This window comes from Dreissena polymorpha, chromosome 11, assembly GCF_020536995.1.
Source record: "Dreissena polymorpha isolate Duluth1 chromosome 11, UMN_Dpol_1.0, whole genome shotgun sequence".
In the NCBI taxonomy this organism is placed as follows: Eukaryota; Metazoa; Mollusca; class Bivalvia; order Myida; family Dreissenidae; genus Dreissena; species Dreissena polymorpha.
Genome location: NC_068365.1, coordinates 9,640,005 through 9,664,333, shown reverse-complemented (window position 1 = coordinate 9,664,333; position 24,329 = coordinate 9,640,005). Strand labels below are relative to the sequence as shown.

At 37.6% G+C, this 24,329-nt stretch overlaps 1 protein-coding gene across 2 annotated transcripts in view; it reads left to right on the top strand.

Annotated features, from left to right (window-relative positions):
• Window positions 1-23,636, top strand: part of LOC127850159 (uncharacterized) — a 77,613-nt gene extending 53,977 nt beyond the window's left edge. Inside the window, exons 27-38 of one of the 2 annotated variants that reach the window (XM_052382981.1) lie at window positions 219-370; window positions 1,008-1,814; window positions 4,183-4,485; window positions 6,343-6,502; window positions 8,828-9,078; window positions 10,445-10,638; window positions 13,669-13,844; window positions 15,122-15,253; window positions 16,476-16,844; window positions 17,960-18,064; window positions 20,446-20,538; window positions 21,404-23,636. In XM_052382981.1, the coding sequence (XP_052238941.1) occupies window positions 219-370; window positions 1,008-1,814; window positions 4,183-4,485; window positions 6,343-6,502; window positions 8,828-9,078; window positions 10,445-10,638; window positions 13,669-13,844; window positions 15,122-15,253; window positions 16,476-16,844; window positions 17,960-18,064; window positions 20,446-20,538; window positions 21,404-21,897 (3,236 nt within the window). In that variant the 3' untranslated portion in view covers window positions 21,898-23,636. Of the gene's footprint in view, window positions 1-218; window positions 371-1,007; window positions 1,815-4,182; window positions 4,486-6,342; window positions 6,503-8,827; window positions 9,079-10,444; window positions 10,639-13,668; window positions 13,845-15,121; window positions 15,254-16,475; window positions 16,845-17,959; window positions 18,065-20,445; window positions 20,544-21,403 lie in introns of both variants that reach the window. The other variant, XM_052382980.1, reaches the window with a different exon arrangement.
• The last annotated feature ends 693 nt before the right edge of the window (window positions 23,637-24,329 follow it).

The following is a 24,329-nucleotide window of genomic DNA, read 5'->3' as shown; positions in this document are numbered from 1 at the left end:
GCAAGCTGTTCAGGTTTTCTGCTGTTTTCTGCTAGAGTATCTTTAGAGTATCTTCAGTATCTTTGGGTTGGAAATGAAGCCTTTACAACCTTAATTTAGTAAGAAACGTCTTGTATTAAATTTGATTTTCTACGGGACAACTAACTCGTCAAAATGTGTATTGAAGCCTCAAAGGTTTGGTGTTATTTCACCTCTCAGGACTGACTCTGTTGTTTCAGGCTATGACTGGACTCTGCTTCAGCCAGTGTACCTGCAAGCCCAAATGAGCAGCTCCAGTGCCGCTGGCTGGTTCAGCTTCTTCCAGAAGCTGGGTGTGGACAAGGGTTTCTCAGTGAGGAAGAGAGATGTTGTCATGAAAAGGAAAGACCTGGTTAGTGATTTCAATTATCTGAAATTGTGTGAAGTTTGTTGTTATAGACAAAAAACACCCTACCCCACCCCACATAGATAGCATTAGACCATGTAGAGAAGGCTTCCAAGTTCTGCACAGTGACTGTCTGTCTGTATGCACAAACTTGGCAAACAAAGCAGTAAAAGACCTACAGGCTGTGTGTTTCAATCACTCAAGTTTAATTGTCATTTAGTAAACAATTCTGTTCAAATTGTATGTACAAATTTATGATTTCTCATTCTAGTTTTTCACAATAATAACTTTCAAGTATGTTTGGGTTCAAACTTCTTGGGCGAAATGCTATGTATTTCAAACTTCTCATCAAACCAAGGATATATAAATACCGCATATACTGTGGCATTTACTTGTTCACATTCCTTTACACACTTATCAAATATGATAATTATAATGCTTTACAAAAACTACAAGATTATATGAGCAATTTTGTAGATATATTTGTCTCATGCCAGAATTACATAGCATTTCAAAAATGTTTTGCTACTACTATGACTATTTGAGGCTTAAAGATTCCTGGGTCTAAACATTATTTCAAGAGCACTTCATTTAAAAAATTCCCCTCAAGATATTTATGGTTATACCTAGTACTATTTTCTAGGCGGATTCATTATGGAGTACTCACAGCCAGTTTTGGCCACAAGAGGAGGAATACATTATAAAGGACTACTTTTCTGAGGAACTCTCATGTCTTATCCAAGAGAACAAGTTCCAGTCCACAACAGACCAACCCAACCTAGGCTTTGTTCAGCAAATGAAGACTCTTTGTTTATACCTTGACAAATACTTCAGTGAAAGATTCTCTCCTTTCACAAGCACTAGCGTTGTGGATAAAGATGGAAAAGTCTTGAAAGAGACGGAGACATCTATTGGCATTGTTCTCAAGAAGTTTGCATGGTTACCAGCGATAGAGACGAAAACGTCATTGGATCTGGATGGGAATGTTCAAAAGGACCAACGAGTCACGATGAAAGAATCTTCATGTTTGTATCTTTGGTCTGATCCAGTGGTGAAGATATTGGCTGATAAAGTTCTGTACCTCGATGCCAGACCTCAGTCCAGCAGCTTGATTCAGTTCCTGGGTCTTAAGAACAGTGTGGAAATTGACATCGTAAAGAAACTGTTGCTGTCTTGGAGTCAGAGGGAGAAACCTGAGACGCCAGCTACGTTTTGTACTTCACTTGCCCATATGAAGAATGTGTACGAATATCTGAACAATGTAATGAGCCGACAGGATTTTAATGCCTTACTGCGGGAGGAGCCAATCATATTCGTGCCAAACAGGGCCAGCGACGATAACTTTCGAGTTGTTGCAGGAAGAATGCTGAGACACGATGAGGTGTGGATGGCAGACAAGACAGGGCTGTTTGACAAGCACAGATCACTGCTGGAAGAGTTTCACACAAAGGTGGGTTACAAAATAAAATATATCATACTAACACGTGACGTTTGTTATTTCCCTCTTTGAAGAAGAGGGGGTATATTGTTTTGCTGGATGTCAGTTGGTTGATCGGTCTGTCTGTTGGTAGACCATATTTTTCAGATCAATAACTCATCAACATATTGAACATATTGGCTTGATACTTCACATGTGCATTGCTCTTGGAAAGTAGATGACCCCTATTGAAATTTGGGTCACTCGGTGAAAGGTTAAGTTCACTGTCACAGTAAGTATGAAAATTGTTTCAGACCAATCACTCGTCAAATTATTGACTGATTGGCTTGATACTTCCCATGTGCATTAGCCTGTGACAGTGGATGACCCCTATTACAATTGGGGTCAAAAGGTCAATGTCACTGTCACTATAATTGTGAAAATAGTTTCCGGTCATTAACTGGTCAACAAATTGACCATTTCGCTTTATAATTCATATGTTTATTGGCCATGGACTGTAGATGAACCTTTTTGACATTTGGGTCACTAGGTCAAATGTCAAGGTCACTGTCACATTAAGTGTATAAATTGTTTCTGATCAATAACTCGTCAACAAATTGACTGATTGGCTTGATAATTCACATGTGCATTGGACCAGGGGTTCTGAAATATGCTGTCCGAGTTGTCCGAGTCGTCAATTTCCCTTTCCGGGCAAGCAGCTTTTGAAAGCTGGCTTGTCCGGGGACAAGTAAAATTTCCGTGGTAAATTTTGTTTGAGAACGAAACTTCAATATTTTCCGTTAAAAAAAAAACGAACTAGCACACTTTTTTAACTGTAGGTAGGTTATTTTCCGATAATAATTATTTAATGTAGTAAACAAGTCCACGCGTATATAGCAAAAGCCAATCACGCTTAAGGTAACATTTATAGTAGAGAAACCAGCGCACTTGTACAGCAACAGCCAATCACGCATTAGATAACATTTTTCGTAAATTGCGAATGGCCGCAAACATGTTTTACCGACCTGCATTCAATTTTTTAAAATAAAACCACTTTAACGTCAAGCCATGACGCTAATCAGACCAATGATAAAATCAGTTCGGCTTCGGAAAAGAAGAGAAAAGCCAAGTATGAATATGATAAAGCATACGACGCCAAGCGGAAACGATAATTTTGTTGAGTCTTGGCTAATTGAATTTCCTTGGATTGAAAACGTTACCGGTGTGTGTAAATGTAAATTTTGTAAGGAGTTTCCTTTATACGCGGATAATTATATACTTATATTTAGCGGAGATTATTTTATTTCATGTGAATTTTCTAGTCATGTTGAGATTATTAAATATCCGAGATGGTATCATGTGTGACTTAAACGTGTTCTTATTGTTTGCACATCTTGCTTGTATTTTCTAGTTAACTATGTATATAATAAAAAATAGAACTTAACAAAAGTGTATGTTTGTATTATTTGCTTAATTAGTAATGATGTTTTCCTTTATTTATCTTAAAAGTAAGGACAAGTACTTCTTTGGTACGGACAAGTGAATTTGTGGGTCCAACTTGTCCCTGGACAAGTAGACTCATAAAATATTTCAGAACCCCTGTGGACTTTGACAGTAGATGACCCCTATTGAAAGTCGGGTCACTAGTTCAAAGGTCATGGTCACTGTGACATTAAGTGTTAAACTGGTTTCAGTTTGATATGTCATCAAAGGATTGAGTGATGGATGTCAAGGGCCTCTTTGGGAGTGGGGGGGGGGGATCTGTCTCTGACTTCGGAGCTCTTGTTAATTTAATTTTCTTAAATACTAAACATGTTGGGCCAAAGTCTTCATCAGAGGTATTAATATAAACATAAATACAGAAAGTGGCTTCAAAGTCATTTGGCAGATAATATATATAACACATAATATCACGCTTTACACAGATGGACCAGAGTTGATACAACAGGGTATTAGTAACCATATGGTTTATACATGTACTTTGTAATAGGTAAACATGAAATATATATGTAAAATATGCTAATATTCTAAATGTAATAAAGTAGTTTTAAGCTTGGCTGTTTTTGGAAAAGAACCAAGGTATTGTCATATCCAGCTCGTCGTCCGCGTTGTGCTAAAACCTTAACCTTAACCTTAAGGTTTTGAACATTGGCTCTAAAATCAAAGTGCTTCAACCTTCAACTTTGAAACATCATATGTAGCTGCACCTTGATTAGTTCTACATGCCACGCCCATTTTTGGGTCAGAAGGTCAAAGGTCAAGGTCACTGTGACCTCTAAAAAAAAAAAAATCTGACAAGCTTTCATTTATTCAAAACTGCACCCGCAGCCGAGCGTGGCACCCGTTATGTCGTGCTCTTGTTATATTATGTTAAATTATTTTATTTATTTTTCACTCAAAGGTGGGTCAGAAGCAGACCATCATGCTGTACTACCGAGATAGACAGGATCTCCTGGACATGTTCATACAGGAGGGGAAGGTAGACAGGCAGCCAAAAGTGGAGGAATACATTGAGCTCATGGTACTCCTATGCACAACAGAGACACCCAAAGACACCAAGGTACTGACGGATGTCTTGCATATCTTGACTGTGATTGGTCAGGCCCTGATACTGCGACCAGAAGATATTCAGAGCAATCCTAATGCAGAGTTTGGGTTGAGTGTGCTCCGAGAGTCGGTGAAGAAGAGGCTTCAAAATGAGAAGGTGGGTATGCGTAATGTGGTTAAACATTGATTCTTAACTTGATACATGCTGAATTCCACTTGACCCTTTCCCACTTAGATAAGTACTTTGACTTGTTTGTAGTCTCCTAGAATGTTATATTTAATGAAGATTTTCTTACTAGATTCAAGCTATAAAGGCGTGATTTCCAATACTTAGATACTGATGAGCAGCAAACAGCATAAAACCAGAACAGTCTGCGAGTAACTCGCAGTCTGTTCTGGTTTAATGCTGGTTGCATACAGCCATTTTCACTTTGCTACTGAGTGAGAAAGGTTTGCACATAGCAGGTGTCACTTTGCCTCTGAGTGGGAAAGGGTTTAAAAATCAACAAAATCACCACTGTATTACTTCTCATAATCAACATGGACAACCAAAGCACTTAAAGGGATCTTTTCACGTTTTGTTAAATTGACAAAATTGAAAAAAGTTGTTTCAAATTCGCAAATTTTCGTTTTAGTTATGATATTTGTGAGGAAACAGTAATACTGAACATTAATCATGGTCTAATATAGCCATTATATGCATCTTTTGACGATTTAAAACCCTGAAAATTATAAAGTGTTGCAACGCGAAACGATTGAATAATTTTGAGAATTCTGTTGTTGTCGTTTAATTTTGTGAAACTACGAAGATTGCTTATATAAAGTATAAAATACATCCCTAATACATACTTGGCAGGATGGCCAAGCGGTCTAATTGGTTTTTACTCCAGGACACCAGGTGTCACTGGTTTGAGCCCTGCTGCGGCCTACTTTTTTTACCTTTTTTATGCTCCCCCAAAATTTATTTTGGGGGGAGCATAAAGTCGCCGCTTCGTCTGTCCGTGCGTCTGTCTTGTCCGGGCTATTTCTCAGCAACCAATGACCGGAATTCAATGAAACTTTATGGGAAGCCTCACTACCAAGAGGAGATGTGTATATTATCAGCAGGTTCTGGTCCGATGATTTTTCACAGAGTTATGGCCCTTTGAAATGTTCCATTAACAGCACATATAGTGCAATTTTTGTCCGGGCTATTTCTCAGCAACTAACGACCAGAATTCAATGAAACTTTATGGGAAGCTTCATGACCAAGAGGAGATGTGCATATAATCAGCGGGTTCTGGTCGGATGATTTTTTACAGAGTTATGGCCCTTTGAAATTTTCCATTAACTGTACATAAAGTGCAATTCTTGTCCGGGGCTATTTCTCAGCAACTAAGGACTGGAATTCAGTGAAACTTTATGGGAAGCTTCACGACCAAGAGGAGATGTGCATATAATCAGCGGGTTCTGGTCGGATGATTTTTCACAGAGTTATGGCCCTTTGAAATTTGAAATTTTCTATAAAAAAATTATTGTCCCCCCAACTACTGTGCCCTCAAGAGGTTTCCTTTTATCTGAATATATAGTGCAATATTGTGACAAAAAAACGTCTTTGGGGAGCATCACCCGTCTCCGACGGTTTCTTGTTTAATTTTATTCGTGATTTTTTACTGGAGCTTATAAGATCAAATGTTTAAATTTATCAATATAAAGCATTTAATGAAAAACTTCAAAAGATGCCAAAATCTGTGAAAAGGCCCCTTTAATAGTATAATGAAGTTCTTTCTTTCAAGACAATTGTTTTTGTTTGATTCAATTATTTGTTGTGTAATCATTATTGATTAGTAAAAAAACATTATGTCATTCTAAAAGATGGCTTCTAACAATGTCCAACAAATTTCAAATTTTTTAGGTAACCGTAAACCACTGGGTAACTAGATCAAAAACTTGGTTGCTTCAATTTTAATGAACGATGCAGTTGCAAATTGTCATGAAATGATATTATTGTTCTTTTTATTCACCTCACATGCAGGTGTTCCCGTCAAAGCGAGGTGTGTGGGTGGGGGCGGCAGATCTCCCACTGATCGCAGACAGCAAGGAGCTGGAGGCCATGTTTGCAGACAAGGACTGGGTGCACTTCATAGATGTGAGAGACAAGGCTCCACACAAGAGCAAGGCATCGCCAACGAAAGGTTCATTCATTCTTTGAATTAACCCATTTATGCCTAGTGGACTTTCCCATCCTTCTAAATTGGATCAATTTATTTAAAAAATTATGGATGTCTAGTATATTTTTATCTATATTTAGAATATTTCTTACAGAAATTCCTTTAAGCAAACAGCGCAGACCCTGATCAGACGCCGCATGATGCGGCGTCTCATCAGGGTCTGCGCTGTTTGCTAAGGCCTTTTTTCTAGACGCTAGGCATAAATGGGTTTAACTTGAAATTAGGTCATATGATCTTTGAAATGTGCTTGCCTTTGCTTGAAAGTTCATCAATTGACATTTGAATAAAATAGTAACTTTACAATCGTCATTATAATGTCCTTGAAATAAGGTGTATGATAAAATATTTGAACTTTACATGCGTCAAAATGCCATTGACATTACACAGCCTCTTGAAAACAGGCTCTTGATGTAACAAGGAAAAAGTGCGAGCTAATAGAGTCCATAGATGATCTTTCAAACTCAAGGAATACTGGCTTGTTGCGCAAAATTGCATTAACCCATTTATGCCTAGTGGACTCTCCCATCCTTCTAAATTGGACCAATTTATTTCCAAAACTAGAAATGGCGCGGCAGAGGCCGACGCGTATCCCCACGCCGAATGTTTGACCTAGGTGTGCCCCAGGGTTGGTTATGGGGCCATGCATAGCTGAGATTGACCGTATTGTCATAAGAGAAGTTCATCATCAATTAGAAGTGAATTGGTGTAGAAATGAAGAAGTTATAGTAAAAGGCAATTTTGGGTGGGTGTGACATATGTGGGCAGGGCGCCCCAGGGTTGGTAATTGTGCCATGCATAGTTGAGATTGACCGTATTGTCATAAGAGAAGTTCAGTATCAATTTGAAGTGAATCAGTGTAGAAATGAAGAAATTATAGTAAAAGGCAATTTTGGGCGGGTGTGGTCTATGTGGGTGGGGCCCCAGGGTTGGTAATGGGGCCATGCATAGTTGAGATTGACCGTATTGTCATAAGAGAGGTTCAGTATCAATTTGAAGTGAATCGGTGTAGAAATGAAGAAATTATAGTAAAAGGCAATTTTGGGTGGGTGTGGTCTATGTGGGCGGGGCGCCCCAGGGTTGGCAATGGGGCCATGCATAGTTGAGATTGACTGTATTGTCATAAGAGAAGTTCAATATCAATTTGAAGTGAATCGGTGTAGAAATGAAGAAATTATAGTAAAGGCAATTTTGGGTGGGTGTGGTCTATGTAGGCGGGGCCCCAGGGTTGGTTATGGGGCCATGCATAGTTGAGATTGACCCTAATGTCATAAGAGAAGTTCAGTATCAATTTGAAGTGAATCCGTGTAGAAATGAAAAAATTATAGTTAATGGAATTTTTTGGTGGGTGTGGCCTATGTGGGCGGGCGCCCCAGGGTTGGGATTGGGGCCATGCATAGTTGAGATTGACCCTAATGTCATAACAAAAGTTCAGTATCAATTTGAAGTGAATCCGTGTAGAAATGAAAAAATTATAGTAAATGGAAGTTTTTGGTGGGTGTGGCCTATGTGGGCGGGGCGCCCCAGGGTTGGGAATGGGGCCATGCATGGTTGAGATTGACCGTATTGTCATAAGAGAGGTCCAGTATCAATTTGAAGTGAATCGGTGTAGAAATAAAGAAGTAAATGTAAAATAACCTAAAAAAATGAGTGATAATTTCTGACGCGGCCCCACCCCAACCGCTATAACTTTTGACCCAGGGGTCAGATCAAAATTCCAAATAGTGCAGGGTCGCACATATGCTCATAGCTACCATGTGTGTAAGTTTCAAGGTTCTAGTGCTTTTAGTGTAGGAGGAGATAGTGGCCAGGACGGACGGACAGACAGACAGACAGACAGACGGACGGACGGACGGACGGCGGAGATAACCACAATATCCCCACCTTTTTTTCAAAAAGCGTGGGGATAATTAGGGATGTCTAGTATATTTATTTCTATATTGAGAATATTTCTTACAGAAATTACTTAAAGCAAACAGCGCAGACCCTGATGCGACGCCGCATCATGCTGCGTCTCATCTGGGTCTACGCTGTTTTCCAAGGCCTTTTTTCTAGACGCTAGGCATAAATGGGTTAATTACAAACAAAATAACCATGAAGTTAGGCATGGTCATTTGAACTATAGTGACTTCATTTGGTAATAATAATTTTTTGTGTGTTTCTAGGTATTAGTTCAGTTCCAGACAATGTATAAAAAAATATTCTTTAAATAATCACAAACATAAACAGCTAACACATTCTATGCAGTCCAAACTAAAAATGCTCAATTTACATTAAATTTTAATTTCACAGCTGTGGAGAAGACCGTCCAATGGGAGCATATCATGGTTGTCCTGGATATATGTGGTATACGAAAACTAAACAGCATTTTGGAGATAAAACCTGCCCCAGAAATGATTAAACCTTGTCCGGAACTTCAGTTGTACTTCCACCGTATAGTTCCCCTGGTGCAACAATACCTGATGGCACGCTATGAGGATGTGTACTCTGTACTGGAGGATCTGAACACCAGGCAGATGTTGGCTGAGGCCAATTTTTTCCAGGTAGGATGGTTTGATGTGTATTTAAAGTATAAATAGTGGTATTTTTGTTTAAGGTGAGTTGAATTATGTGGGACTAGGATTTCTGGGATTTTCCTTCCATGCATATCCTTGAGGGTTAACAGGTTTGGTTATCATCATTTATTGAAAGACTTATGGCTATTAGTTATTCTCTGTTCCTATTTCAACCATGTTGTGGATATCGTGTCCACTTAGCAATAAAGAGATCATCGGTTTGATCCTGTTTGGGGGAACATTCTCAAAATCTTTCCAAAGATGTCAAACCTTGTACCTTTCCAGTATGAGTTTTTGCAGATAAATTGCCCTTCATCTGTTTTTATGTCCCCGGTAGGGTGGCATATAGCAGTTAAACTGTCTGTCAGTCCGTCTGTCTGTCTGTCTGTCTGTCTGTCTGTCTGTCTGTCTGTCTGTCTGTCAGTCTGTGCGTCTGTCCGAAAACTTTAACATTGGCCATAACTTTTGCAATATTGAAGATAGCAACTTGATATTATGCATGCATGTGTAGGAGCTGCACATTTTGAATGGTGAAAGGTCAAGGTCATCCTTCAAGGTCAAATATATGGCTTCAAAGCAGCGCAATAAATAGCATTGTGTTTTTGACAAATGCATCACTTGTTCTTCTATAAAATAGTCCAAAATACATGTATTATGTTTCAACTACTCTTTAACTTCTTAGCAGATCTCACTCAAACATTCACAGTTGATTGACCTTAATGTGAAGGTGCTGGTTAAGAAATGGTTTTTGGCTGCAATGAGTTTTGGCAGAATAATGACCCTTTATCATTTTTTATGCACCCCAAGGAGGGCATATAGTGATCAGACCGTCCATCTGTCCGTCCGTCACACTTTGCGTTTAGGTTTCGAAAAATGCTCATAGCTTCTAAGTCCCTTCAGATAGCAACTTGATATTTGGCATGCATGTGTATCTCATGGAGCTGCACATTTTGAGTGGTGAAAGGTCAAGGTCATCCTTTAAGGTCAAAGGTAAAAAAAAAAATCAAGGGAAGTAATAAGCTTCAAAGGGAGATAATTATCTGTTCCTGCCAAATGATAAAAAAAATAAAAAATAAATCAAAGCGGCCCAGTAGGGGGCATTGTGTTTCTGACAAACACATCTCTTGTTCTACTTTAATATAGTCCAAAATATTATGTTTCAATGACTCTTTAACTAGCCATGGGAGGATTGCAGTCCGCACAGGCTAATCACAGGCGACACTTTCCACTTTTAATGTATTTTCCTTTGAATGAACTCTTTTCTTAGTGAAAATCAAGTTTAGGCCGAAAGTGTTGTCCCTGATTAGCCTGTTATGCACATGCAAAGTGAGGCTCATATTTCTTTCCATTTTAGACCAAGAAGCTGGAGGTGACGTACTGGCTGACGGGGATGAAACAGGACACATTAGTGGTGAAGGAGGAGAAGTGTGTGATCTGCCCACCAACATTCTTTTTCCATGAGGAGCACCTTGGCTCTCTGCCAGACATCTACAGGGAGGTGGCTCGGCACTTCAGTCAAGGAAACAGTGACTGCTACGCCTCCCTTAGGTGAGCAATAGAGTTGTGTTTTAGCTGAACAGAGCACTACGTGCTGATGTCCTTTTGTCGGTCGTGCGTCCTAAAGATTTACCTTGTTATCACTTTGAGGGCCACATTTATTGTTCACTCTTCAAACTTTGTCAGAGGCATTTGCTCCAATAATATCATGGCGGCGTTAGAAACCGGGACACATAAGGTAAAAAATTAGGTCACTTGGTCAAATTAAAGAAAAAGCTTGTTAACACTCAAGAAGTCACATCTTTTATCCAATCTTCATGACAATTGGTCAGAACATTTTTATGCCCCCGAAGGAGGGCATATAGTGATCGGACTGTCCGTCTGTTTGTCTTTCCGTCACACTTTGTGAAGGTGCTGGTTAAGAAATGGTTTTTGGCTGCAATGAGTTTTGGCAGAATAATGACCCTTTATCATTTTTTATGCCCCCCCCCAAGGAGAGCATATAGTGATCGGACCGTCCATCTGTCCGTCCGTCACACTTTGCGTTTAGGTTTCGAAAAAATGCTCATAACGTCTTTGTCGCTTCAGATAGCAACTTGATATTTGGCATGCATGTGTATCTCATGCAGTTGCACATTTTGAGTGGTTAAAGGTCAAGGTCATCCTTCAAGGTATAAGTTAAAAAAAACAAATCCATGGGAAGAAATAATCTTCAAAGGGAGATAATTATTTGTACCTGCCAATGATAATTTTTCTTTATAAATCAAAGCGGCGCAGAAGGGGGCATTGTGTTTCTGACAAACAAATTTCTTGTTTATAATGATATATCATCTGAGTTTGAAAATGGTAACGGTTGGTTATAAAACATGGCTGCTAGGGGGTGGGGCAGTTTTACTAATATGGCTGCCAGGGGATGGGGCAGTTTTACTAATATGGGTTTAGTAAAACCTTTTTAACACTCAAGAAGTCACATTTATAGTCCAACCTTCATGAAACTTGGTAAAAACAGTTTTTCTAATGATGCCTCTGCTGAGTTTGAAAATGGTTCTGGTTAGTCTAAAAACATGGCCACCAGGGTATGGGGCAGTTTTCCTTATATGGCTTTAGTAAAACCTTGTTAATTAACATTAGTCTTGATGATACTAGTGCAGAGTTAAAAATGATGCTGGTCTGTTGAAAAACATGACCGCCAGGGGACAGAGCAGTTTTTGCTATATGGCTTTAGTGGAACCTTGTTAACACTAAAGAAGTCACATTTTTAGTTAAATGTTAATGAAACTTGGTCAAGACATTTGTTCAAATGATATCTCAACTGAGTTTGTAGCTGGGTGATTGGAAACCTTTTAACAGTCTAGAAGTCACATTTTTTGTCATTTATTTCCTTCTGGTCTTAGGTTAGCGCCTTAGGGCCGATGGCCCTCATGTATTTGGATGGATTTTTTGTGTGAGATTATTATTTTTATGAATTAATTTCATGTATCATACTATTGTATTTGTGTGAACTCAGTCATTGGAATTAGAGATTCTTTGCTTTGCAATAAGAATGTCTAGTGTAGTTTTTTAAGGGGTAGGTGTATGATTAGTTTAACAACTGCTGAGGTTTGTCACTTTGACTATTTAGTTACTGCGGACTTTATCATGGCTTCAGTGAAATTATCTTTGCTTTAAAAGGTGCAGGTGGAATTATTCAACTTACTGATACAGAAATTCTATTTCAATTCATTTACCATGATTACTCTAAGTTTTCGGACACTGAATTTTTTGACAACCCCTTTTTTAGCCAAAATCATAATTTTTGTGTGACACTTAATTTTCAGACATACCAGTTTTTGTTTATAATTAATGACTCTAAATGTTTGTAAAGTGTGTATAACAGTGCTATTTTGCCTGATTTTTGTTATTTCAATCGTGTAGAATTTCTTAAGCCATTAAATCACTACATGTATATCCCTAACCATTACATAACTACTGAAAATTATAATAAATAAGTATGGAGGTAAAACATAAGAATAAAACATAATCAGGTGAAGTTCATAACATATTATTCCCCATAAGTTAATTAAGGTAACCACTATTCGACATACTAACTTCTCTATATATAAATGTAGTGCATATCGGTAAAATATAATTTTTCATGGCTCCTTTACATTTTGCAACAAGCCACAGATGAACCTCTCTACCAGAGCACATTAAGGTCTGTTTGGCCACAGTGCACTGGTCTTTTTGGATCAAAATTATATCTTTGGCGAATACCTGGGAAGCTGAGGTAAATTTGACCCACTTTGGCTCAAAATGGATGTTTTTCCCATGAAAGGTCACAGGGTTAGGGGAAACTCTATAGATGCATTCTACGAAGAGGCTTATACACTTCGAAACACACACACCTGATTTCTGCCCTGTTTTTCCCTTATCTTGTGACACTTCGTTCATACTTTTTTTACAAGCAGATAAAGGTCATAAAACCTAGCAGATGAAGGCCTGAGGGCAATTAACCATAACAATTACGTGAATCGGTAAATACGGGTAATAAACAATTGGTTAACCCAATCTTATGAAGTAAGCAGTATGTTTAATGTTTTTACTTTTTTGTTCTATATCATTCTAGGTACAGGTAGGAAAGCTTTGGCATGGTATTTTACAAGCATGTTCTATTAGTCTTTGATACAATGGACGCTTTTCATATGTCATCATATTATCCAATTGTCCATGCAATATTTAAGATTTTCTAAATTTTCAGTCACATTATTTTTTGTCTCCAAATTTTACTTTATGTGTCTGAAAACTTAGAGTAATTACGTTACTTTTTAATGATTAATTTTCATAGGGTAACAGATGTAGATACACACAAATTTATTAATTCTTTAAAGCTAGAGTTACCAAATATTTGTGCACTTCATATTGCATATCTGCTTTGTACGAGTTAGCTTGCTCAGATAAAATTTTAGTAGGTTTACTTGTCAATTGAAAAACATTGAAATGGTGTAAAAAGTAATCGGAAGGAAAGAAGATACAGCTCAAACCTAATTAATGATTCTTAAGACTTATATGGAATAACATACATGATTTTGTCCCATTTACCAGGGGTTTCCTTTCTGAGGTGAACAACATCATCGCTGGTAACACAACGGACACAGCAGAGATCCTGCTTGCACGGCACAACGCAGACGACAACCCGGAGTTACCCGAGACTGACGTGTGGACAGTTCTTGCGCCTAAAATGCCTGAGCCAGAGCCTGTACCAGAACCTGAGCCAGTCTGTGAGTAGAGCGGGACATTTTTAGTTTGGCTGTTTTCAGAGAAAACTCGAGGTATTGTCATAGCCTGCTCGTCGTGTCCGTTGTCGTGTCGTCCGCCGTCCCGGTCATGCTAAAACCTTGGCATTTTGTCAACCTTTAGAACATTGGCTCTAAAATCAAAGTGCTTCCACCTACAACTTTGAAACTTCATATGTAGATGCATCTTGATGAGTTCTACACGCCACACCCATTTTTGGGTCACTAGATTAAAGGTCAAGGTCACTGTGACCTCTAAAAAAAAATCTAACAAGCTTTCATTTATTCAAAAATGCACCCGCAGCCTAGCATTGGCAGCCGTTATGCGGTGCTCTTGTTTTAATTTGTAGTTGTGCTTAGTGTAATTTGGAGTTTTGCGCATTTGCACAAGCTAATCAGGGAGGTCACTTTATGTTTTAATAGAATTTTCGTGTAAAGTCGGATTGTGTCATCCTTGATAAGGCTGTTGGGACTGCACAGTTTAATCTGTGATGACTTAAACACACATGCCCGGTTCTCCTAAAGTGCTGCTTATTTTGTGTTTAAGTACTCCTGTCTGATTTTGAAAGTTTTGGAATTTATCAATGTTTAATCACAAGCTCCTTAATGCGTTCCATAGTAATTTGCTGACATTGTTGGGGGCAGATATCTCACTGATAAAAATACAAAACACTTTGATTAAAGTAAAGAAGTTATTATTGATTGTTATAATTGTAATTGTAAAGTTTCTGTTCCTGTGAAGGCCTGTGATGCCATTGGGTTGAATAGACATGTTTATAATGTTTTATTCTGCAAGTGTTTTTTTACCGAAACAGTTTTAAAGGAAATCATATACTATATCAACTATAACTATTTGAATGACACTACCTGTCATACATAGAATGGTTCAGTGTTGTTTTTACTGAAGGATTTTTTTGTGTGTGCATGAAATTTTGGAGATAATATTATTGATAATATATCTGTAAAGCAAAACAGCTGTAGATTTTCATTTATTGACAGAGCAGATCATTATCCTAGAGGTAAAGCCAGAACAAAGTGGTCACAGGTTTGATACCATATTCAACCGTAAACTACCGGTACTAACTCAACATTAGCGTGAGACATTAAACAAAGGTGCAGAACAACATAAAGAGGCTTCATGCGGGAAAGAAATGAGCCAGACTTGTGAGCTATGGCCATGTGGGAGTAATCCCTTTTCACTTAAAATCTTCTTACTACTTTTTAAAGACATTGAGAGCAGTTTTCGTGTACTTCCCTCACAGATGCAGAAGAAGTAGGAGAGTATGAGGTGGACATTGGAGAAGGGGGTGGAGTCACAGCATTGGACCAGGAGGGGGCACCTGTCATGAGGGCGTGGCCTCCTGTGGCAGAGAAATCACATGGCGTAAGAAAAGGTGTGGTATTCTATATATATCAATTCACTTTCTTATTATCTTTAGGCGATGTTTTTTTATGTTGCACATAAAAATTGAGAAATATCTCTATAAGTTTTATTTTTCATCAAGAATGTATGAAGTTGCTTTTGAAGAAAATGTCATGATGAATAGCCATTATTTGTCTGATTTTTAAATTTGCATTTTGGAATATTAATATTTATTGTGTAAGTAAATAAGCACTTTCAGTGTACAATTGGCTTTATGATGATTAAATTAAGCAAATGGTTCTATACTTTTGTTGGTGTGCTGTTTATCTGCTACAAAAGAAATGCATTATTATTTTATGTAGGAAAAGTATGGAAGTTCCCTACCTCTGTGAGGTAGTTTGGCATTATTTTTTTCGTATTTGACCAAGAAAACTAAGAGAAAATTACTTACAAGCAAGCTTTTAACACATGCGGCATGATTTCTTGTAATCAGGCCAAGATGTCTCTTGAAATATCCACACAAACACTCAAATCTGGTTACACTTTCGGGCCTGTCTTTGGCCATTTTCTGTGTGGTGGGTCTCGGCCAATTTTCAGCCAGAGTTTTGCCACATTTCAAACGTTTCCTACATTCCTAAGTCAGTCGTAGGTTTTCTTGTTTGGGAGAGCAGTAAATTCAGCTTAATCGCAAAACAATCTAAATAACTAATCCATGTTGTGAATTAATCGGAATAACAAGTAAAGAAATTACTTGTACATGAACAAAGACCCATAATTGAGACCTTTTGTACAATATTGGTCACTTTACCACAAACTTCGAGTGTTTAATTGCCGGGAAGTATTAAACGTGCATGTACATATGAATTGTGTTTTTGTGGTAGCTGTGTCTACATCATAGCTGTCTGACTGTGAATATAACATAATTGAAAACTTAACGTCAGTTCACATATTTATACATTCAGAATATTTTGCCAAAGTTGAATACAATTCATAACCTGGTTTCATTGTCGAGTGTGATATATATTCACTGAAGCCTATGTTTCACACATGCTACCAATGCCTAGCACTAGGCCCCAATACTATTTAATTGATTGTTGATGAAAAACTTAAAAGAAAATGGAAACGCATGGACATCAAATGAAACTATATTTTAATAAGAATAAAGCTATATTTTTTTTTACAGATTTAAAGAGTGGCCTAGGAGAAGTACAACTCACTATATTACTAAGGTGAAATATTTTACTTGTTTTTAGTTTATACTAAGAGCGAGGAAGCATCCAAGATATGGCCACCTCCAGAAGGCAAAGACTACATGCGTCAAGTGCGAGATCTGCCTAGCAATATACGGGTGGTGGATAACTCTAATACTCTGGGATTACGCCCAGCAAGTGGAACAGCCACTTCCGCCTATCCCAGTGATGAGGGAGTGAGAACTACTCACCCTGATGATGGTGTTGCTAGGCCTGCCCGTGCATTTGACACAGAAGGTAAACCTACTCACTCGGATGAGGTGAGAGTTAGGCGTGAAGTGAGAACAGAACAAGGACAACTAGAGATTACAGACGAACCCCAGGAACATGTAGAGGGGGCAGCAGCCAGTAATCAGGATACAGAGATTCAAAGTATGATAGTTCAGTTCTCTCGTTGCTCTATAGTGTTGACTTCAAATTGTCTTTTATTGTTATGCCCTATTAAGTATTTACCATGAAGTGATGCACCTATATGGGGCAGCAGATGCTGACTCATGGGGAATATGCCTGAGAGGTATTTGATTTTGAATTTTGTGTTGGGGTGGGGGACACTATCAGGGACATCTAGATTTCAACCAGTCCATTTACCGGAAGTTCAAATATTCAAATGCCCACTTGTAAAGATGTTTGTTTAGTCTCCAGTCCTGTTTATGCCCAATATTATCTCCTGGGGAATATTGGTAGGCTAATATGTCTTATGTAAAAAATTGTGCTTTTGGTACGCCTTAACACTCTTGCTGTTATATGGAAATGTTGGGCAGGGGGATTATAATTGTCGCTCTAGAAGGTTGGACTTTCAGTGGATATATTATATTTGTCAGAAGTAGAACTGTTTTCAAATAACTAAGCAGAAGTGATCAGCAAAATGTTCCCAAGGACCAGGTCGCTACGATTATGAATTTATGACCAAGGTCACAATTCAAGGTCAAAAATCAAATTTAGTGAATCAGTCTTGATTGATTGGTACTGTGCATAAATTTGTTGACATAAAGACTGTAACTTCATCATTCATGAGACAACTTTCAAATAACTTTCCACAAATATACACCATTGGTAAAGACATGTTGGTTGCATTTCTTTGGTCTCTAATTCAAATTGCGGAAAGGCATGATCTATTTGTATTCTGTGAATAGGTCGACTCATTACACACTAACTATTCGTTACGGTGATTTTTATGTCCCCCACCACTATAGTGGGGGGACATATTGTTTTTGCCCTGTCTGTTGGTTGGTTGGTTGGTTTGTGTTAGTTTGCTCCAACTTTAACATTTTGCCAAAACTTTTGCAATATTGAAGATAGCAACTTCATATTTGGAATGCATGTGTATCTCATGGAGCTGCACATTTTGAGTGGTGAAAGGTCAAGGTCATCTGTCAAGGTCAAAGGTCAAATATAGCTTCAAAGCGGCCCAGAAGGGGACATAGTGTTTCTGACAAACACATATCTTGTTATGCACTAAGACTATTTCTGAGTAGCCCTTTTCCCAGGAAAGCGAAAGCTATCTGAAACAGAAGAGCACCTGCAGCAGAGCAAGCGACATTCCAGTGACCTGGGGGGGCTACACACCACTGTACCTGAGGAGTGTGAGCCAGGTATGAGACAAACAGACAAAATGTGTTGGTTTCAGGTTGCCTCCACCTCATAATAAGATCATTTTACTGAGTTTGCAATAAAAAAATATTGTGTTTACAAATGTTCTATATTTTATTCGCCACCGAATTTTGTCAGAGTATGTCAGAGTTGCTGGGAATTCAAAACTACTCGGATACAATGGATTTTTTACAATGTGAATACAAGCCTTTAGGAAGTATATATAGTCCTAATGTCCCTGAAATTACATTATGGTATCTTGTATATGTATTTTAAACTGTAATTCATTGGTCAATATTCAAATTAGAAGTCAAACATACTTAATTTAAAAGGTTTTTAGCTCATCTATTTATTTTTTTTTAAATTATGAGCTATTGTCATCACCTTGGCGTCACTTGGTACACTTACTTACTATCATGAGGGGACTGGTCAGGCAAAGTTAGATAACTCTGGCGTGCATTTTGACAGAATTATGTGCCCTTTTTATACTTAGAAAATTGAAAATTTTGGTTAAGTTTTGTGTTTAGGTCCATTTTATTCCTTAAGTATCAAAGCTATTGCTTTCATACTTGCAACACTTGCTATCATAAGGGGACTGTGCAGGCAAAGTTATGTAACTCTGACTGGCATTTTGACAGAATTATGTGCCCTTTTTATACTTAGAAAATTGAAAATTTGGTTAAGTTTTGTGTTTAGGTCCACTTTATTCCTACAGTATAGAAGCTATTGCTTTCATACTTGCAACACTTATTAACTATCATAAGGGGACTGTGCAGGCAAAGTTATGTAACTCTGACTGGCATTTGGACGGAATTATGGGCCCTTTATACTTAGAAAATTGAAAATTTGGTTAAGTTTTGTGTTTTGGTCCACTTTACCCCTAAAGGATCATAGATATTGCTTTCATACTTGGAACACTCGCAAACTATCATAAGGGTACAGTAAAAGTACAAGTTGCATAACTCTGGTTGTCATTTTTACGGAAGTATGGCCCTTTTTTGACTTAGTAACTTTGAATATATGGTTAAATTTTGTGTTTCGATCCACTTTACTTCTAAAGTATCAAGGCTATTGCTTTCAAACTTCAAATACTTTCATGCTATCATGAGGTTACTGTACCTGGCAAGTTGAATTTTACCTTGACCTTTGAATGACCTTGACTCTCAAGGTCAAATTATTAAATTTTGCTTAAATTGCCATAACTTCTTTATTTATGATTAGATTTGGTTGATACTTTGACAAAACTACTCTTACCTGACATACCACAATGGACTCCACCCAAACCATCCCCCGTGCCCCCCCCCCAAATTTTTTTGATCATCTCACAAATGACCACCACACCCTCACACTATACCCCCCCCCCCCCCCCCAACCCCACCCCCCCAATTTTTTTTTGTTGAAACGGTTAAAAAACACAAATATTTATTTTTATTATTTTATTTTGAAATACCGTCCAACCATCGCACCCAAGAATCACCCCCCCCCCCTTGGAAGATAATGTAATAAATGTCCACACCCCCACACTATACACCCCTCTTCACTCCACCCCTCCCTCCTTTGTGATTGAAATTGAGAGTTCCTTCACCTTTAAAAAGAAAATAGATGAGCGGTCTGCACCCGCAAGGCAGTGCTCTTGTTTAAATTCTTGCAATGTGTCAACCTTGAGGTTGACTCAATGTTGTATGTTGCAGGCATCATCACCTTCAGATAAACCATTAGAAAAAACTGTGAAAATACCAGTTCAGAAAAAAATCTTATATGAAAATCAAGTTGCTGTATTTTTTTTAAAGTTTCTATAATGCTCAAAATCAACAAAAATTTCGTAAAGTATTTCGTAAAATAAAGTTAACACCTAAAAATTCAGTGTTCCTTATGGCAATAGCCAAAATTTCAACGTTAGATGTGGTATGATTACATAGATTTGTGCAGATACAAAATGCTCGTTTTTATTTATTTGTGGCCACAATAAATTCCATGCGAATATATCTTTTCATATGACACACGAACACTAAAATGGTACCATATTAAACCATAATGAAAACGAGCATTTTGTATCCACAAACTTCTATTTTACCACACCACATCTGGCATTAAAATTTCGACAATTGCCATAAGGAATAATGATTTTTAATTGTTAAGCTTTATTTGACGAAATATTGTACGAAATATTCGTTGATTTTGAGTATTAATGTTACTTTAAGTAAACTATAAAGTACATGTCTCAGGAAGAAATTTCAATTTCAACATATCCGCAACTTCTACTTAGGCAAGTTGAATAATGCAGTTGAGCTGAATTCAATAATTACATTTATTTCTTGAATTAGCCTTTGTTTTGATGTTTCAAATAATTTGAATATGAACGTCATATTTGGTCCTTTAACAGCCCCTGGGTCTCACCAGGAGCATCATCGCCACCACCACCACCATCACTTTCCGGCTCCACTTGAGTTTGGCACCACTAAACATCTCAGAAAAGGTGAGCTGCTATTGGTGGTTTCACCTCTACTTTGGTATTTTTCCCATAATCTTACAATCTGGATAACTCCCACGAAAGCATCTACAATTTAAAATTGGTAATAAAATAATTCCCATGGCCAATATTCCCCAACTGTGATCAAGGTTAATTATCATTTGAGTGGCGTTGTGAGAAAACTGGGCTTAATGCATGTGCCTAAAGTGTCGTCCCAGATAAGCCTATGCAGTCCGCCCAGGCTAATCAGGGACGACACTTTTTCGCCTAAATTGGATTTTTGCTAAGAAGAGATTTCATTTAAACGAAAGATGTCATAAAAGCGGAAAGTGTTGTCCCTGATTGGCCTGTGCAGACTGCACAGGCTAATCTGGGACGACACTTTACGCACATGCATTAAGACCAGTTTTCTCAGAACACGACTCATGTGTTCTGAGAAAGCAAGGCTTAGTGCATACGCATACATGAAGTGTCAGCCTGGTAAAAACTGTGGAGTCCATACAGGCTTATATTCAGGACAGTACTTTGCTAATATGATTTTATGTTAAGAAGTGACTCCTTGGTAGCTGGAAGAATATATATCAAAGTGCCATCTAGGTCCGGCTTTACAGACTGCAGAGTGCAATCTTGGTATTAAGGCCAATTTTGTTCACATTAAAAATGTGTTTTTATGTTTTTAACAACCGTAGGTAAATTTGCTTTGTGTGTGTTTTGTTGATTCTCGTAAAACCATTACCATAATTAAGATTGATAATTGATTAATATTAATTGTAAAAAACAAGTTGAAATAGCTTCACACACATAATAATTACATTGTATGTTCTACAGCTTATTTCAACTTACCATGTATTTGTTTCTGTATTATTTCCAGGTAACCCCATATGGAAGTACATGGTGACAGACTACGCCTCTGATGAACTGGGTACCGGTATGGACCTTCAGCCACCTGAGAGCATCCTCCAATCAAACGATACGTTAGAGGACGAACTGGGAATCGGGCGGTGGGGTGAGGAACTTGTGGACAAATACCTGAGGAGGGAGTTGGAACAGGGCAAGATCTCGAGTTATGAGTGGAACAACAGTGAAGATGAGACAGGGGCACCATACGATTTTGTCGTAAACTTTGTCGATGAAAATGGGACTCAAATCAAAGACTTCGTGGAGGTAAAGAGTACAAAGTCTAGCGAGAAAGGAGTGTTTGAGATCTCTGTGCAGCAGATCAAGTTTGCTGAGGAAATGAAGGACAAGTTCCATATTTTCCGTGTGTTTAATGCAGGAAATATGGAGAAGGTTCGATTGATCCGGATTTATGACTTGAATATGAGGCTGTCACAGAAACAAGTGAAGTTGTGTATGCTGATTTAGAGGGAATGAAGCGAAGTCGGGAACTGTATTTGACTGAAAAGTAACTGTTTTTCCATCTTCATACTTATTCAATATTTTGTATTGTGCTTATTATTGATAGAAGTGTGCAATATATTCACACTAGTTGGCTTAAAAATGACAAACCTTTTGTTTGATTGAAGTTATTGTATTATGTACAATTTTAACACGTACACATTTTTAATAATTATGACCAAGAAAAATATGACAAGAAACATCATTTCCAATTTCTAATGATTTTTTTTAGTTTTATTTGATTTTTATTACACAATCTTATTGATTTTGTTTGCTCTTATCTCTTGAAAAATTGATTGCAGCTCTTTTAAGTTTACATCTGTCATTTGTGTAATGTGTCAAGTTTTTGTTAAGTTGAATGCTACTATACATAAGCTTTCAAAATATTTCATTTATACATCGTTTTCATGCATCAGTCATGCATCTCTGCTTTTCCACTTCATCACATGTGCAATCAGACTAATGGCATATGAACTTTTTACTGTTTTCCCTATTACCTATTAGTCTTCAAAGTGTGCCTGAGAAAACAATTCTGGTACAAATAGATGAACTGAAAGCCACGATATGATTACAAAAACTGTTCAAGATTGTTTTCACATAGGGTTCAGATGTTTATAGCTCTTGTTTAGAGATACATAACAACCATGGCATTTAAAAAAGAAGCCGACCTTGTCTTTATTTCAGATAAATCATATGTATTATGAACATGTTTCTGTTGCATTTGTTAATAAAAAATATATCAGTCTTTTCAGATAACAGGCATCCTGCTTGTTCAGGATTATTAATTGACCAAATTCATATACTCATCTTAGTTAAAGAGCTCTGTTATTTCTTTCATTTTGAACTGCAAATTTTGAGTTATAGTGACCTTATGAGGAAGGTTGAAATTGAATCTTTCTGTAATAGTGTCGTGTTTTGTTATCAGAGTTACCATAATGGTTATTGTAGTACACTGTCAGAGGAGTTACCATTGTACAAACTGTGCCAATTGCTGCGTGCCTTTTTACTAAAGGTCCAAGACAATGTTAATGTTTGAAAATTGTCCAGTTTCTCATTTTAAATTGCGATGGTGTATTATATCTCTTTATTCTGCAATTTTATCCCGGGGGGGGGGGGGGGGAGGTAATTTCCTATATACGGGTATATAGGGGTGTGCCGATTTTATGGGGTGTGTTTTTCGACTAAAATTATAGATATGGGTATGGTTTTGAGCATCTAAGTATAGATATGGGTATTGAAATCAGAAATTTGCTTGTATATAAATGCATATAGATTTGACAGTATCAGTATCAAAATTGGTATGATAAATGTCATTATTGTATATAAATGGGTATCAAAAAGTAAATTTCAGTAGCGGGAAAGAGATAATAGCAAATTCAATAAGTACACTGTATTGATATGAAAGAGATTTAAATTCTAGAATGCAATGTGTCCACTTTATCAAATTCTAGTATTTAAATGGGTCCAGTTTATCAAACTTATTGTATTGAAATGGGTCCACTTTCTCAATGGTTTCGTATACAAATGGGTATGCTTTTTTTTTTAAATCTACTTTATCAGAGTTCCGGTTCAAAAATGGGTCACATTTCGGAAGTCTCAGCGGGACACCCCTACCCTAAAATTTGGGAAGTTACCCCCCCCCCCCCCCCCGGGAATTTTATGTTGGTTTTTGTATTACTCCATTTGATAACTGGTTGTTATCTTGTCAAGAGCGTTTTCTGTACTTATAATGAACTGTTTAATGTTTTTTGTTGTTGTTTTTTTACTTAGATTAATAAAAAGTGAACTATTATTAGTTTGTTTTGTTTAAGAAAACGATGTAAGTACTATATTTAAAGCTTCTCTGTATAAGAAAAGATCTTGAAATTGATACTGTTTCATAATGTTGATAACAAGTCATCTGTGTGACAATATGAGTCGCGTTCTGAGAAAACTGGGCATAATGCATGTAAAGTGTTGTCCCAGATTAGCCTGTGCAGTCCGCACAGGCTAATCAGGGACGACACTTTCCGCTTTTATGACATTTTTCGTTTAAATGAAGTCTCTTAGCAAAAATCCAAATTACGCGGAAAGTGTCGTCCCTGATTAGCCTGTGCGGACTGCACAGGCTAATCTGGGCCGACACTTTACGCACATGCATTATACCCAGTTTTCTCAGAACACGACTCATATATACTAGTACACAACTTTAAGGAACAATTGTTTTCTTCAAGATTTAATTTAAATACCAGCACAGAGATACAACAGGGTGCAGGATCACGTGACTGTGTGGGGTTCACAATTGAACTTTAATGGATGTTAACACACCGGTACGTGGCGCTTTTTTCAAACAATTTTTCTTAAGAATTTCATCAAGTTCATAAAAGTCAGATTTTTATGCTGCTTATGGCAATGGGAAA